The following is a 16964-nucleotide window of genomic DNA, read 5'->3' on the forward strand; positions in this document are numbered from 1 at the left end:
TGTCTTCTTGAAAGCTGTCTTCTTGAATGTATGATATGGTTCTGTCTTAATGACTCTTGTTGAATAAAGACAGAATTTTACTCTAAAAAAAAACCAAAAACAATAAAAAGATACAAGTAAATGCATACTTTGGGCAAAAATACAGGATGAAAGAAATATTCTAGTTAGGTGGAATTAAATTCTTTCTCTGATTACAGGCATAATTCTAACTGGTCTAAAATTGGAAAATAAGGACAACTGTAAAAAAGGATGTATCAGGAATTGGAGAGATAGCTCAGTGGTTAAGAGCACTGACTGGTCTTCCAGAGGTCCTGAGTTCAATTCCCAGCACCCACATGGTAGCTCACAACTCCTGTTCCAGGGGACCCAAAACCCTCACATAGATATACATACAGGCAAAACACCAATGCACATAAAAAAGGAAATTCCATGATAAAATAAATGCAATAATTAAGGAAGCAAGCCATATAAATACATATTTCTAGATGGATGTCAAACAAGTATATATTTATGTACTAGATACAATAAAACATACATATAGATTCAAAGGGATTAAGACAGTTTATTTTATATTGCCCCCCTTTTTAGTTTTCAATATTATGTAGTCTCATACAGAAGAAACTGATTCATGTTACCCAGAGACATATTAAAATTTTTATATACTACCTTCTGACAATGTTTTCATAATATTATTTATTTAAGATTGTGCATCACTGTGAAGCCCAGCTTCCTTTTTATTTATTTATTTATTTATTTATTTATTTATTTATTTTGGTTTTTTGAGACAGGGTTTTTCTGTGTAGCTTTGGAGCCTATCCTGGCACTCACTCTGGAGACTAGGCTGGCCTCGAACTCACAGAGATACACCTGCCTCTGCCTCCTGAGTGCCACCAATGCCCGGCTTGCCCATCTTCCTCTTGTTGTGGAATTATAGACATGTGTCAATGCACCAGTCCCCTCTCAGGTTTTACAAAGTTTATATCTTATATATACAGATTTGTAGCTTAAATTTTCTGCTTAATATTGATAATGAGCATTATACTATCTTGAAAATTGACTTAGTTTTAGTTCTATGGTTGGGCAATAGGCTCTCAAAATGCAGTTTTAATGTCTAAGGTCTTAATTTTTCTGATTATTGGGAAATAGAAATATAGCACTTTGAAAAAAAGAGTAAAAATCACCTATAATCATTATCATTCCCTAGATCTGTTGTTCTCAACCTTCCTAATACTTTCAAGGGGTTACTATCCACAGGTTGAGAACCATTGCCCCAGATAAAACCCTTTGTTTTTCATTGCCATAATATCAAATGACAATCTATACAGCAAGTATTTCTAAATTATTTTGAATTCCAGGTGTATTTTTTGAGTCTTGGAATGGTCCATAGGCAGCCTGCCTGTGAGCTGAGATGAGTGACTATATAGTAGAGAATCAGTCTTAAGAGTTTTGCAGTTGCTCTTCTGATTGCAGCTCTCTTGTCATGAGTGCTAGACACAGAGGAGTATCATATTTTAGATTGATGATTTATGGGTTAGGAAGGTTTAATCTCTCATACTAATAGTAACTCTCAGAAACCTCTCACTGTACACAGTTTTAAAGTGATACAAATAATGGATCAATTGGTGTGAATCATTTTAAGGTTCTTTAAATTCCATTGTTAAAATATGTTCCACAATTGGAATGTGATTGCCTTATAAGGCAATGGATCTTTTTTTAAACAACTAATACATTTTGCCAACTTTATTCACTGATGGCAGGGTACATGTAAATATAGATGAATGAGTGTGTCACATCAGAGGTGGGTTACTATCTTCCTTCCAGAAGATTCAGTATTTCCCATGAACCTAGTTCTAAAGATTGAGGAACTCATGCAGATGAAAAATTCAGGAGACCAATTAGAACATTTCTGGTCCATGTGATTTAAACGTAATTGCCACAAATAATTTTAAGACGGAGGCAAACCTACAAGGAAAAACTTCAGAGAGTTGTCAGTCACCGCAAGCAAAATTCCTGGGCTATTAAGATGCCGTTGAAGGACCTTTAAATTTTAATCCAAAATCAAGTGGCTAATGTCCTTTTGCAAACAAGGGCATCACATAAAAAGTAGTGACTACCCAGTGGGATGTCAGAGTTTGTATATTAATATTTTATTATTTATTTTTAATAATGTAAAATTCCCTATGGACATTGTGGGCCATTAGGGAAGAATAAATGATTTTTAGGAAATGTGATTTTTCCCTTCGGACAATGAATGGGAGAAATAGGCAAGTTTGTATGCTGTGGTGTTGCCTTTATGTCTCCTCTCCTGGAGGAGACTCAGTCTCCCTGATGGAAGAGTTTGCTGGGATTCAAGTCCTTTTGGATGGTTTGTCCTTAGGTAGATAGAGGAAGCTCAGAGAAAGACTTTTCCTGGCACTGGCTGCTTGTCTTGTGCTGTCAGATGAAAATAACATATTAAAGCAACACATTTGGGGGTGGCATGGCCTATATTCCTTTATAGTCTTTGAATGCCTAAAGGCACATGGTATATTTACAAATTGCAAATTCTCATGCAGGTGTAAAGTGATTACATATTTTAGATATCTCTTAGCACTGCCACTTTTACTTTCTCAGTTTTCTATATCAGGTTGTTGTAAATGAATCTTTGCATAAAGTATGCATTTATTATTGTGTTTATTCTTCCTTTTTGTCCTTTGTTAATGAAAGATAGGGTTTGAACAGTAAGCCAAGGCAAGTGTAGCACTCTTTGCTTGTGGTCTGAGTATTCAGCAATGCACATTGTGCACATTATTGGGTGATCATGCCAATTAAAGACAACCCATGGTTCTGGAAAGTTGCCAGCATGAACTTTCAGCCAAAAGCTTGGATCACAGCACCAACCAGGAAGAAAAAATGAAATAAATTCTGTGTATTATTCTTTAGTAAGCCCATATGGTCAAATAGTTACATGAGAAAGGACTGTCCTCTTAGGCAAGGTAGTAGATCCTGCCTTATATGGATGTGGATTTTGCTTTGTGGGTTGGGAACTAGACTCAGTAGCTACTTTGGTGCTGTTCTTATTACAGAGAAGCTGGCCAGGGGCCAGGCCCAGAGAAGCACAAGCACAGTTAAACCCAAGTGCTTCCTTCCAATGGTCTGGCTGAAAACAACAGGTGATGGCAAGGGGCATGTTTTATCCTGTTATATTGAAAAACTGTGGAGACTGGGTCTCTGATTGGCTTTGTTCCATAGGTTTCATGGCATGATCTCTAGAGAAGAGACTGACCAGCTCTTGAGTGTGGCTGAGGGAAGCTACCTCATCCGGGAGAGCCAGCGGCAGCCGGGAACATACACTTTGGCTTTAAGGTTGGTCATGGACAAGCAATTATAACTGTGCTTTATTTTAAACCCTTTTAACAGAAGGCTTTAAAATTTAAAGACATCCAGCAAGTAATTTAATTTGCTCTTGTTTTCTTGGGGCCTAATTACCATTTTAATAGCTTTGAGACTCTTTAAAGATTCCCTATGAATGGAAGCCCTGGGTGATGAAGGATCCAGACACATTAAAGTGTTTGTTGTAGCTGCTTCCTTCCATCATTCCCTTGCTCTCTGTTTGGCTGTGTCAGCTTCCATCTATTTCTCCAATAAGGAAAGACACTAAAATAAAGGTCTTTGTAACTGATGAACCGATGTCATTTCTTAAGCTGAATTTTGGTTGAAGTAGCTTTTCTTGAGATCTCTTGGCTCTTCTCCATGATTGAACTTTATCTAATGGTTTGGCTGTTCTTAGCTGACAGTGTGGTGCCTAGAAACAATATTTCCCTTAGCACTGCACTCATGCAGTAGCATCGTTGCCACTAGGCTTACCCTGTGCCAGGCTTCTAAGTGTACTTCATAACAACTTCATAACAACTCTCTATATTATTATTTTTTTCACTTTACAGTTGAGGAAATAGAGGGCCTGAAGGTTGATTAACATGGACAACCATGGTCACACATATAATAAGTTATGCTAATATCGTAAGCCAGTCAGACCTAGAATGTGCTTTTAAACACACCCTGCCTGCCTGTCCAAAGGCCTGGAATAATTGTTATCTTTGTCCAACTCTTCACACTGGTCTGTTTGAAAAGACTAAGGAGCAGCTGTAACTTCCTAAGGAAATTTCTTCAGGGAGTGCTGAAGAAATCATAGAGCACAGAGATAATTGAAAGATGTCAGTGGTTTAGCCTGGCTTTCTCCAGCTACCTTGCCCTGTGAGTGAGCATGGAATCCATTCTCACCCATAGATGAGTATCAATCAATCTTTCTGATACAATTCAGTGTTATTTTATACTGAGTTTTTAGTCCTCTGTGTTCTTGGAAAGAAGAGTTTCTCATAGTATTTATGGAACTTTGCCTTTTGTTACAAATTATGACATATAAATCCCCTTCAATTACTTACTTGTGTTGCTTATTAATTTTAATTATGGTATGCAGGGAAAATATCTACTCTGGCAACCCAAATATCTATGTTAATTTTCCTACAAATTTTACCAGAAGACCGATTTGGAGAAAAATCATAGAATTGCTTGAAATTTACTTTTCCTATTTTTGGTTTTATTTCTATTTTTCTCTGCTTTTTTTGGCCTGTGCATGTTGGGGACATCACTCAAGTGCATCTTCAGTTTTTGAGGCCACTTTCTTTGTCTTTCTATTCCTTTAACTTTATACCAGGATTCTGCACCACTGTGTTTCCCATTTGGGATTGTCATGTGATTGTCTTAGATAAATGATCCTTGATGTAACAGCTGATGGACTAGAGTAATTGGAAGGAGGAAGAACAGATTCCTGCTCTCTTGGCTACAATTCTCTTACTTCCCTCCAAGATCATGTGGAAGGAAGTTCTAAGATTTCAGTAGCTTGAACTCAGTTCTGCCTCTTGTCTTAGGCAGGCATCGTTTAGTTTTCCATGGCTCACTCTATCAAATACTCAAAAACCACAGATTTAGTTTGCAGTAAAGTAACACCCAGACTGCCCTCAGTCTTCCTGCTCCTCACCTTCTTGCCTCTCATTCTTCATTCAATTTATTTCCCATCCATCATGATTACAGAACAATTGAACATTAGTTTGAAGGGAATGTGGTTTTTGTTGTTTTGTTCTTTTTTCTTGCTTTGCTTTTCATTTCAGTTCTGTTCTGTTCTGTTCTGTTTTTCTTGACAGGGTCTCACTGTGTAGCCCTGGTTATACTGGTCACTCTGTAGACCAAGTTGGTCTCAAACTCAGATATCCACCTGTCTCTGCTTCTCAAGTGCTGGGATTAAAGGCATAAGCCAAATACATAGGTTTTAGAATCTAGAGTCTATATTTTGTTATTGAAAAATCACTACATGAGTCTTACTTGGAAAGAAACGTCGAGTAAAGAAAGCTGTGGGTGTGAGTAGGAATAGGAATTTATGAAGGTATATTTTGAGTAATTTATGCATTGAAATATAACAGTCTTCACATTTTAAACTAGATGTATGGCAGGGGAATGTTAAGAAGAATATGAAATAGAAGTTTTATTGAAATGTGTTATTATTATTATTACCTCATTCTTCCACTGCAGCTGATAATTCTCCCTATTCTCCCAATTCATATCAGTTTGTTTTGTTTTTAACATGCTGTACAATCTATTTGTGGCAAACAGCTTGTCTAGCTCATAGCCATCTGTATTCATTGTGCATTTGTTGTGTTAGCCAAGGGCTCTCTAAAAAGGAATAAATCTTAAACATCAGGGTCCTCAGTAGATATGTCAAGACCAATATGTGCAAACCGAGTTCATTGCTTTCCTTCCAAATATCCCCATGTCTCCATTCCCCTTTTAGCATCGACTCTGTTTCCAGGCTGCTCTTACAGAAACCAAGAAGCTGTCTTTGTTTTTCTCTCTCAGGCTCTAGGTCCTTGCAGCATTCATTTGCCCCAGCCTTCCTTTACACACTAAATCTTACAGCAAATATTTAGTTTGCTGTTAAAATAAGTATTATTTTTAATATAAACTTCAAAAATTAACTTTGGTTTTGTAATTCTCTATAACGATAAATGTTTCCGCCAACCCTGCCCAAGCCCTGCCGCCAAGTGGGCGCCCGAAATAACACACAGAGACTTATATTAGGTACAATGCTGCTTGCCAATGACTGGGATTTCTTATCTGCTATCTCTGTCTTAAGTGTCAACCATTATTATTAATCTATATATTTTATTAAGACTTACCTGATCGAGGATGCTGGCGTCATGCGTCCTCTCTTGTCGGGCTCACATGGCGGCTCCAAAGAAGAGAGGAGGAGGAGGAAGAGGAAGAGAGCGATTTCCTGCTTGTCCCTGCTTATATTCTGAGTCTGTGTGCTATGTCACTTCCTGCCTGGATCACAAGACCTCTTTTTACTACATTTCCCAGAATCCTCCTTAACTCCTAATCCCACCTATCTTGCTTCCCTATTGACCAACAGTACTTTATCAAACAATGAGACAAACATATACACACAAGGACTTCCCCCATCAATTCTCCTTTATGTTGTGGATCCATATCTTTTTCTATTTCATACGCTTTCATAGATCTCCAAGGCCTTACATACTGTACCATATTACCAAGTAATTAAGAGGTGTTTTCATTTGCTCATTTCATGTAACCAAGCCAGTTATATCTCTTGGGTGTTTTCAAAAATTTCCTTTTCAATTCTATGTGATTTCTTGGATTAGTAAATGTGGGAGGATCTCCTGAGACCAGCTTGGTCTCCATAAGTGATCATTCTGAAATCTCACATAGTTGTCAAGAGTAAGGCTGCCTGGGAAGACTGAGTTCAAGGCCAGCCTGACTGATAACATAGGACCTAGTCTCAAGAGAAAAAAGAAAAGAAAGATGATCAGTGATTAGCAAGATTGTTGAGGTACAGGACACAGGATTGAGAAAACATTGCTTCCTGTCATGGGCCTTTCTTGTATTTCCTCCACTAAAGGTCTCTGCATGTAATGCAGGGTGTCAGGGTATGTCCAAATGTTCCCATGGTAGTAATTGCCTGTAGTCAAAAGAAGGGAAATGCTGCATTAAGAAATTGTAGCCACTGAAAGTTTCTTATAGAAACCTCACACCTGCTGTTTAATCAAAGCAATAAGAATGTTGAGTGACAGGGAGGCAGAGGCAGGCAGATCTCTGCATTCAAGGCAAGCCTGGTCTACAGAGTGAGTTCCAGAACAGCCAGGGCTACACAGTGAAACCTGTCTCAAAATCCACCCCCCCCCCCGAAAAAGAAAGAAAGCAACAATATTGAGTGGAATGGGTGGCAATAACTTTTACCAGAATTACATTGAATGTGGGAATGTTAATGATGCAGCCCAGGGTCTGGAAAGATTAATTTAGTAAACAGTTTTCCTTTTGTTATGGAGGTCTTTAAAAGGGTTTCTTAATAACTTACAGGTTTGCTTTGAGAAGATGTGTTAGCTACAAATTTGGCAACTCCAGAAATATTTCTGTTAATCTGAGTTGTTTTAGCTTCTCTAAATTGGGAGAAGAACACTATGTCATATGTTCAGGAGTTTTGATAATTCCCAAAACTTGGATTCAGACATTTCCAGGACAGATTTGGATATGTTCCAGAAGATGCTTAAACCCATAGTACTTGTCACTTCCTCATTGGTTTCATGGGCCAAGACTGGAATTATTTGGAAAATTTTTAAATAATAGAAAACTAGGAAGAATTTTAAAACTAAAAAAAAAAAGCATGTTTGGATGGATTATATTCTCTTTTACAATACACCACACTTCTTATTTAATAAATTCTGAAGGATATATATAGCCTATGTTAATCTGAAAAATAAAATTATACGGAACAGTATGTATATCATCATACCACTTATGTAAAATTATGTATGCGTGGTGCATATGTAAGGAGAGAGCTATCTAAAAGAAAGATGACAAAAATGTTCAGGGTTTGTCTGAGTATTGAACTTAAAGATGGCTTTTTATTTTGTACCTTTTAAGTTTGTTGATTTTGTTTTCATTAACTATGTGTGTGTCATTATATAATCAGAAAAAAAATCAATGGGTTTGTTTTTCTTTTTAGAAATAATGACATTAATTATAATCTTAAGCAAAAATGAAAGTCAGTATGTCCCAAATATACGAGCATTATAAACGAGCTTATCAACTTACTTCAGTGACTGATCAGAGGAGGTTTGGTTGGCAGCTGTGGGACAGCAGGGGGCAGGTCACAGGTCACAGGCAGTGTTTGAGAATCTGCAAGGCCTGTGTAAGCAGAACCTTATCCAGTGCTGGCATTGTCAACTGTAGCATGGAGACAGTGGGAGATAAACCATAAGCTCCATCAGTTGGGACTTCTTCCCTCCGAGCCTGTGAGGGTGATGGGACTCTGTCAGAGATAGTAGTGGAGCATACTTTGGGAGATACTGCATCCAGCATTTTGATTCAGCTTCTCTCGTGCCTCCATGCTGCCAAGCAGTCCTCTCATAATTGCTCCCCATGCAGTTGGTGCACAAGGAGAGAAAACTGTAACTAGATAGGCTGGCTGTTAAGATCCTTGGCATTAGCTATCATTCTCAGGTAGCAAATTTAGCATTAAAGGCTTGGAGTAGCAGAGACAAAGGAGGAGAGAACTACTGGACCAGAGTTTTTCTGTTTACTGAAGTCATCCAAAAGCCTTGCTATTCCTGCCACACTTCTTCTTAGATCCTTTTTTTGATCAGCTGACAAAAAAGACCACTTGCTAAAGTGTCAAGTTGATAGGAGAATAAGTTGAGCCAGTAGCTTTTCTTGCTCTCTCACCAACCTCCCTTCCCAACTAAAAAGGCCGTGGTTCATCCTGAGTGCTCTGAAGCATCTCCCCGTGGCAGCCAAGAGCTGCAAGCTCTTTCTAACTCTCCAGGCATATGCATGCGTAGCATACCAGTTCACCCATTCCTGTGTACAATATGGAATAAGTTTTAGACTCACAAAGTTGTGCAGCCTAATTTTGACCATTTTAACTTCTTGTGTCTTCTCAGCTTTCTCAGCCCTAGGCAACTAGAAATCTACTTTTGTCTCTGTAAATTTATACATCCTGAACATTTCATATAAACAAAATCAAATAGTATGTGGCATTTCATAGCTAATTTCTTTCACCTAGCATGATGTTTTCAGGGTTTATCTTTGTCATATGTATCAGATTGTATTCCTTTTTATTAATGAATAATATAAAAATATTCCAGCATATGGGAAAACTTTGTTTTTATTCATTTACCAGTTAAAAGACATTTGTATTGTTCCCAATTTTTTTTTGCTTCTGTGATTAATGTTACAGCAACAATCATGAATACTGGTATGTATAAATTTTATGAAGAAATATGGTTTTGTATTTTGGACATATTCTTAGGAATTAAATGATTGGCTCATATTACAACTTAAAAACAATTTGAGGGTCTTGGGCATGTACTTCAGTGATAAAATGTGTGTTCAACAGACAGGAGACTTTAGGTTTATTCCTTAGCCGCACCAAGGGAAAAAAAAAAGCTTTGAAAGACTGCCAAGTTATTTTCCAAGGTGATTATGCTTTGCAGTTCTATAGCAAAGAAGGAAGAAGAGTCTAGCTTTTCCTTGTCAGTGCTTCCTTGTGTCTTTGAATATACATATGCTGTATGGCATGGTGTCTTGTTATAGCTTGATTTGTATTTTACTCTGAAATGGTACTTCACTTTTCCAATTTTTATCATTGTCATGGTTTTTGTTCATTGATAGTCCGTCTTCAAATTTCACTTCTCTTAAACATGTATAAAGCAATAGGCTTAAAATGGAAGCTGCACAGAGTTTAGTGAGCCATCTGCAGTAGGTGCTGAGAGCTGAACTCCAGTTCTCCAGATTGCGCTCTACTCGGCTGAGCCAACTCTGCCAGCGCCCAGGTACATTTCAGAACCAACTGACAGAAATTCGGTTCAGTGATGGTTCTCTGAACTTTGCTTTGCCAAGGGGATCTAGACTCTGAGCTGTGTATCTGCTTGGAAGTGAAGTAGGAAGTATCTAAATTCTCTTTAAGACATGTTCTTCGGTAACCAGGAACAGCCCCAAAATATGTTGGTAACATGATTCCTTTTCTCTAAAAACAAAACCCCACAAACTTGGCAAATCTAGCATTGTACTAACAGACTTAATGATTTTATAAGTATAACTATTTTCCAAATACCATTGCAGGCATTCTAGTGAATATATGATGTGATGTAGCTCTTGGTGTTTGTCAATCTATTTTGTATTGTGGCAGCCATAGAAAGAATGCTGTTGCATGGTGCCTTGGAGATAAATGCACAAGGCAGACAGCCATATGTGCCTGACTCAAGGACTCCAATAGATCATCTTGGCTTCCTTGAAGGCTGCTTGGTTTTAACACCTTAGACTTGTCACCTCTGTTCATGATAACCAGTTGTAAAATTCAGTTTTATCTATAATGTAAGTCCATACAGTACATGCTAATGGGTTTTTTTTGTTTGTTTTTTCCTTTACCTTAATATATGAGAAAAGCAAGGCCTAACTTGTAGGGCAAAAAGCTAAGAAACAAAAATACAGCTTTTTAAAACAATAGCTTGACTAATTAATAATAAAACACATAATCTATATGCACAAGAGGGTGTGGCACATGTGAAAACTCAGTTTTTTAAAAAAATCAGTGCTTTTGAAAAATTAACATTTTAAAATTAGTGACACATTATCATCTTTATAAAGCAGAGAAACTATTGTTTAATGCTTTTAAAGATAGTAATTATACCAGCTAAATCTCAAGGGCTAAATTTTCACTTCTCCCAAAAGAGGAAAGCCAAATTAATTGTGCTCAAAATTTAATGATTTAAACTAAAATTCAACTGTAAGATCACTTTGTGATCATTTGTACAAGAATAATTTGGGGCTAGGATTTGTGTAAGTTGGTATAGCTTGGGCTTAGCATTAACAAGGACCTGGGTTTAATCACTAGCCTCAAAAACATGAATAGTTAATTAACTAGTCAAAGGAAAACAGCAGTTTTTCTTTATTAAAATAAGCATATTTGTTTCCATGTCATCTGTTATATCTTTATGATATTGAAAGAGACAGGTAGATGTGGGAAAGTTTTTCAATCAAGAGAAAAGCATCTGTGATAGTCATGTGTTTCCCTGGTGTATCCTTAAGTTACCTTGTAGAAACAGTGCTATTCACAGTCATTTGTCTGGACTCTCAGAAATTGGTCATGCCTAAAATCCACATCTATTTTACATCCCATATGTAAACTGTGTTCTCACTGAAAATTGGTAGAAGCTGGTCCATCTACCAACAAAGGTAATTTCTAGTCTTTGCATAAGTTTGCACTATTGTCTGCCTGGCTATTTAGTTGTATAATGAACAGCCTGTTCCTGACAAAGGCCATCATTGCCTTGTGTGTTTCATTTTAGTGGATACTTGGTAGTTTAAAAAATGTTCAGCTCCATTCTGTGAGTTTAACTTTTGGTGAGCTGGCTGATCACTGGCTTTGGGTTTAAATGCTGACAAGATGTTACTAAGCAAGGAATTCCTATGATGTTAATTCGTCTCATATTTCTGAAGATTTAGTAGGAGGAATCTATTTTTATTTTGTTATGAAATAATAAAAGAGACTGAAATAAAAATAATTGTATTTTGGAATATTAGTTTGAGTTTTAGCATTAACTGAGTCAGAATTCCCAGGCAATATCAGTAGCTGTTTGTAAAGGGGATTTTACGTTTTACCGATACTGAACACTGGTTGAAGGCTTTTTTTCATGTCTAGAAAAAGGATCCAAAGGAACTGGAGAAAGATTATGGTGCTAGTAGGCGTTGACATGTTTGTACTATGTGTTCTTTTGATCTGATCGTTCATGATAGATTCAGTTGGTTGCTATGGTTTCATTTCAGTTCCTGCAAAGGCTTCCTGTGCTATTTGGAATAAGTGGAAAATAATGCTGTGCAGAATTATTTCTCAAGAATATATTCAGATTCTTTTACTTAGGATTACAAGTTGTTTTAAGGGATGTTTTCTGGATATTAGAGTAGGGGTGGCTCATATGATGATAGAATTTAGTAGTTCTGAAGTGTCACAGTTGATAGTGATAAAAGGCTAGCATAACTAAAATGTAAGCTTTGTTATTAGTGCCATAGCTTTTTAAATGTTTGTACAGATTGAATATCCCTTACCCAAAAGGCTTGTGGCAAATGTGTTTTAGAACTCAGCTCATAAATTGTGTGTGTGTGTGTCCTTGTCCATCTTAAAGTGGAGTTGTTCAGATTTCACAAACCTCTGAACTTTTACTGTAGAGAGCAGGAATTTTCCCAGTAGCCACATGTTTAGTATGTAGGTTAAGAATAAATTTTCTTGAGTTACATCAAGAGGTATAGGTATACTGAGGAAAGGAAGATTTTTAATTTTTCTTAAAGATTATCTTCTATTTTTCTTAGTCTGTACCCAGGTTTTCTGAACTACTCTTATACAACCTATTCTTATTCTCTTAATAATTGAAGTATAATTATGATTGTTAACAAATGTTCGTTGTTGCATAGCAGAGCTCTGGAATTTTCATTTATGCAACTGGAACTATGTAACCACTGAACAAATGTTTTCTCCTCTCTCCTAGCTCCTACCACCCATCACCTTTTCTTTTCTTCCATTGCTTTAATATTTGTTGGAATTCTTCATCAGATGATTCATGAATATCTCTTTCTTTGGGCTAAGACACAGGGGATTTGTTCATTGATTGGGATGTGCTTCTGTAGCTGTATTTTTATGTTATTTGGTTTCTTAGCTTTTGTTGTCTTCTGTTTCTTATTTTGGGCAGGTGTGTTGTCTTCCCCCTCCTCCACTAGTATGCATTTTCAGAAACAACCATTTCTCTCATTCTCTGTATGCTGGTTGCATACCAGGGATCTTTATCAATCAGCTTCTCTAGATATTCTGAGAGGCTCTCAATTTGGGGGGTCGGATTGATTTCTTTTTTTCAGGGTTTGTGTATATAATCTTTCAATTGGAGAAATTTGCCCTGCCCCCTGGTGTTTTATATGTGCAGTACCAGGTTCTGGTATACTGCAACCAGATGCTGCACCCCATCCTTATTCTCAGCAGTTTCCAGTCATCTAATACAGCTGACCCTGTATAGCCATGAGTTCTGGAATGAAAATATCCTTCTTCTAATACTGCTTTGGTGTTGAACACATAGAGATTTTTTATTGTCATTATGCCCAGAAGAGTACAGTATATGATGTTTACAAAGTTTACATTGTATTAAGTGTTTCAGTAGCTGGAGATATTTAAAGACTATGGAGGATATGGTATGTTTTACGGGACTACTGTGCCATTTTATTGAAGGGGCCTGAGTTTCTGTAGTGTTTGGTCTCTATGGGAGTCCTAGAACCAGTCTCCTGTGGATATTGTATAGCTATATTCCAGTTCCCAAAATGAGTCAGCAGACACAAGTCCCTTGTACATCTTTCTGAGTAGCAGAATGTTGAGTATACACTTGCAACACTTGCCTGTCTCCACTTGCTAAGGGAGAGGCCATGATTCCTGGTCCACTCACACTGAGCCACACTGCACTTTGTGGGTGGCACCGCAGGACCTCTTCTGCTGCATTGAGCTTGTCCTTGCCCTCTTTGGCTTCACCGCCCCCCCCCCCAACACATCCAAACAATGCTGGCTCCATTAGTATTCTGAGTCACACAAGAGAAAAACTAAACTCTCAGGAAGCTCTGGAAAAGCCCAAATGAATGCATGTTTCATTCTTCTATTCCCACCCACCCAGAAGCCACAGGCATTGCTGAGCTGTGCCAACTTGGAGCAGCACTGATTGCAGATGAATTTAAAGGTTTCATTTACTCTTTGGGTATAGCTCATCTGGGCATTGCTTGGAGTAGTAAAGCTTTTAAATTATTTTCTGATGTTTGATATATTGATGTAGTACCCTTATCCCATTACACAATTTCCTTCAGCTTAACTCCCCTCCTATGTATCCTGTAATCCTTGACTCTAGTAGAATAGCTGCCCTGTGAGTACCTCCTCTATCTCTTGCTGCCTGTGGTTCTTATAGTCAGTGTTTGTCCTGCCCTATTTGCTGTGGTTTTAGGTACTTGTGTTAGCCTTTATCTCTGCTTCTGCTCTCATTTGTGATATTTTGCAAACTCTACAGTTTGACCCTTCCTGCTAAGACTTCAGAATTTTTGCCAGGAATTCCAATAACTGGTTCCTGCTGACTCAGGTGTGACTTTTTAGGAATGGTATCCAGTGTGCAAGGTTATATTTACGATGCTGCTTCATGTTTATGTCTGGTAGTTTTTCAATATTGTTATTAAGCTGACTTTTCTGAAAAGATTTTAAATACAACTAAGCAGAAGGTATACCTACAAAGAAAGGCTATTTATGTGCCCCACTGTCATTAAAAACGAAATGAGTTCCCTCTAGGACAGGAAGGATGCCTTACTCATCTTCTTCTTAGGCTTCTACAAGATGCATACATGGAATTTGTTCAGTATTACACTGGATTGTGAACCATCAGCTTCCCAGTACCTCCTGTGTAATATAGAACCGGAGAGCCATTTTTCACTCAGATCATTACTCTTCTCTAAAAATCTCTCTAGTAGACAGAGGTTTGTGACTCCTTTGCTGTATTGCTCGAAAAGACTCATAACCTAATTATAGGGTTTTTAATGACTAATTTAGCCCTGTGGTTTTAAATCAATATAGGTGGTCAGTGACTCAGAACTTGAATCTTATTAACACAGTCCTGGGTTCAAACCTTGGTTCCTGAGTTCTCTGTATGACTTTGGACAGATTACTTAATCTCCTTAATACTTAGTTTGTTGTAAATGAGGATGTAATAGTAATACCTCATAGAGTTAGAAAGATTATATGGTGTAATGTACAAGTGTCCAAGCATATCACTAAAAATTACTGTTATTATTGAAACAAACAGATATGTTAATTTTACACTGTACACATGACCTGAAGGTAATTTTATACAATATTTTTAGTGCTCTTTTACTTTGTTTGTGTCATGTGAGGTCACATATAGTTTTTCTACTGTAACATTCATGCTTTTGCTGAGAAAATTAGGTTTTAGACAGTTTCAGATTGGTGATATGGAATGTAAGCTCCACTAGAGACAGAGAAGCAAAGTTACGTATGCGAATACAGCTTACTGCCACCATACCTGGAAATCCTGGTCTGGTCACACTTGAAATTTGATGATTGTAATATCCATCTGTTTAAAGTGAATCTTTATGTTAAACAATTGGGTATCCAAAAACAAATGAATATATATGTTTTATAGTTCCATTAATTATTTATTATTATTATTATATTATTATTATTATTATTATTGGTTTTTTTTGAGACAGGGTTTCTCTGTGTAGCTTTGGAGCCTATCCTGGTTATTATTGTTTTTATTTTATTTTTATTAGTATGTGTATGTGAATGGGCATTTGGGTGTCAGAGGACAACTTTCAGGGGTGTGTTCTCCTTCTCTCTTGTTGAAGCAGGGTCTATCCAATTGTTCTGCCACTCTGTGTACTCTAAGATAGCTGATCCTCGAACCTCTGGGGATTATCCTGGCTCTGCCTCCCATTTCACTGTAGGAGGACTGAGATAACAGATACAAGCTACCATGTTTGGCTTTTTATGTGGGCTCTAGGAATTGAACTCAAAGGTTTATGTGCAAGCACTTTTATCTTCTGAGCTGTCTAGCTGGCCCATGATTCTGTTTCTATAAAATGAAAGGTGTAATGACAGCAAACAGTGAAGTGGTCCAGTAGGATAGAGAACAGTCAGAGAAGCTGTGGAAGAGAATGGGGAAATTTTGGAAGCTGTTGGGATGTTTCTATGTATTACCCATGATGAAAACTCTTTCACTTGTACCTTGTCAATAAATATAGAGTGCTGTATATGTAAGTAATGCATTCATAATAGGCATTTAATGAGGAAAATGTAATAATCTGCTTACCATTAGTAGATAGTTGCTACTGAACTTAAAGGTATGTAACAGACCAAATCAAGTTCCAGAACATGGCCTGCAAACCAGAAGTAAATGAGAAATGTCTGTTGTTAGCTAAATAAAACAAAGAATCCATGTATCTGTTACAAAGGAGTGTTCGGTAAACCCCAGTAGAGTCTCCTTAATACAGTCTTAAAACAGTAAAACAATTTCTGGGTTTTTCTACATTACAGTATGTTTTAAAAAAAAAAAATAGAAGGTTGCTGGGCAGTGATGGCATACCCTTTAATCCCAGCACTTAGGAGACAGAGGCAGGCAGATCTCTATGAATTTGAGGCCACCCTGGTCTACAAATCAAGTTCTAGGACAGCCAGAGCTTGTTACGCAGAGAAACCCTGTCTTGAAACAGCCCCTCCCCACCAAATAGCAAGTTATTGGCCCAATTGTCATCAGAGAGGCACCATCCAGCAACTGATGGAAGCAGATACAGACTCACAGCCAAGCATTGGACTGAGTTTGGGAATCCTGTGGAGGAAGAGAATGGAGAGGAGGAGGAGGAGAAAGGATTGTAGGAACCAGAGGGGTCAAGGACACAATGGGAAGGCTCACCCAGTCAACTAACCTGGGCTCATAAGAGCTTACAGAGTTTGAACAGAAAACCAGGGAGCCTGCATGGGGCTTGCCTAGGCACTTTGCATCTATGTTACAGTTGTGTAACTTGGTCCTTTTGTGAGACTCCCAACAATAGGAACAGGGGCTGTCTCCAACTCTTTTACTGGCTTTGGGACTCTACTCATACTGGGTTGTCTTGGCCAGCCTTAATACATTGGGAGGTATTATACTGCAACTTGTTATGCCTTGTTTTGTTGATACTCGTAGGAGACCTGCCCTTTCCTGGATGGAGACATAAGAGGAGAGGATTGGGGATAGGAAGGGAGGGACTCTGGAGAGGAATTGGGAGTAGAGGATGTGGGGGAGGCTGTGGCCAGGATGTAAAATAAATAGACAAACAAAAAAATAGGTTAT

General features: G+C 37.7%; 1 protein-coding gene across 4 annotated transcripts in view; it reads left to right on the plus strand.

Moving 5' to 3' along the window:
* Positions 1 to 16964, plus strand: part of Chn1 (chimerin 1) — a 156661-nt gene that overhangs the window by 59272 nt on the left and 80425 nt on the right. For 3 of the 4 annotated variants that reach the window (XM_035446737.1, XM_035446738.1, XM_035446739.1), the window contains exon 5: positions 3232 to 3345. In XM_035446737.1, the coding sequence (XP_035302628.1) occupies positions 3232 to 3345 (114 nt within the window). Of the gene's footprint in view, positions 1 to 3231; positions 3346 to 13329; positions 13818 to 16964 lie in introns of those variants that run through there. The other variant, XM_027420161.2, reaches the window with a different exon arrangement.

This window comes from Cricetulus griseus, chromosome 6 (genome assembly GCF_003668045.3).
Source record: "Cricetulus griseus strain 17A/GY chromosome 6, alternate assembly CriGri-PICRH-1.0, whole genome shotgun sequence".
In the NCBI taxonomy this organism is placed as follows: domain Eukaryota; kingdom Metazoa; phylum Chordata; class Mammalia; order Rodentia; family Cricetidae; genus Cricetulus; species Cricetulus griseus.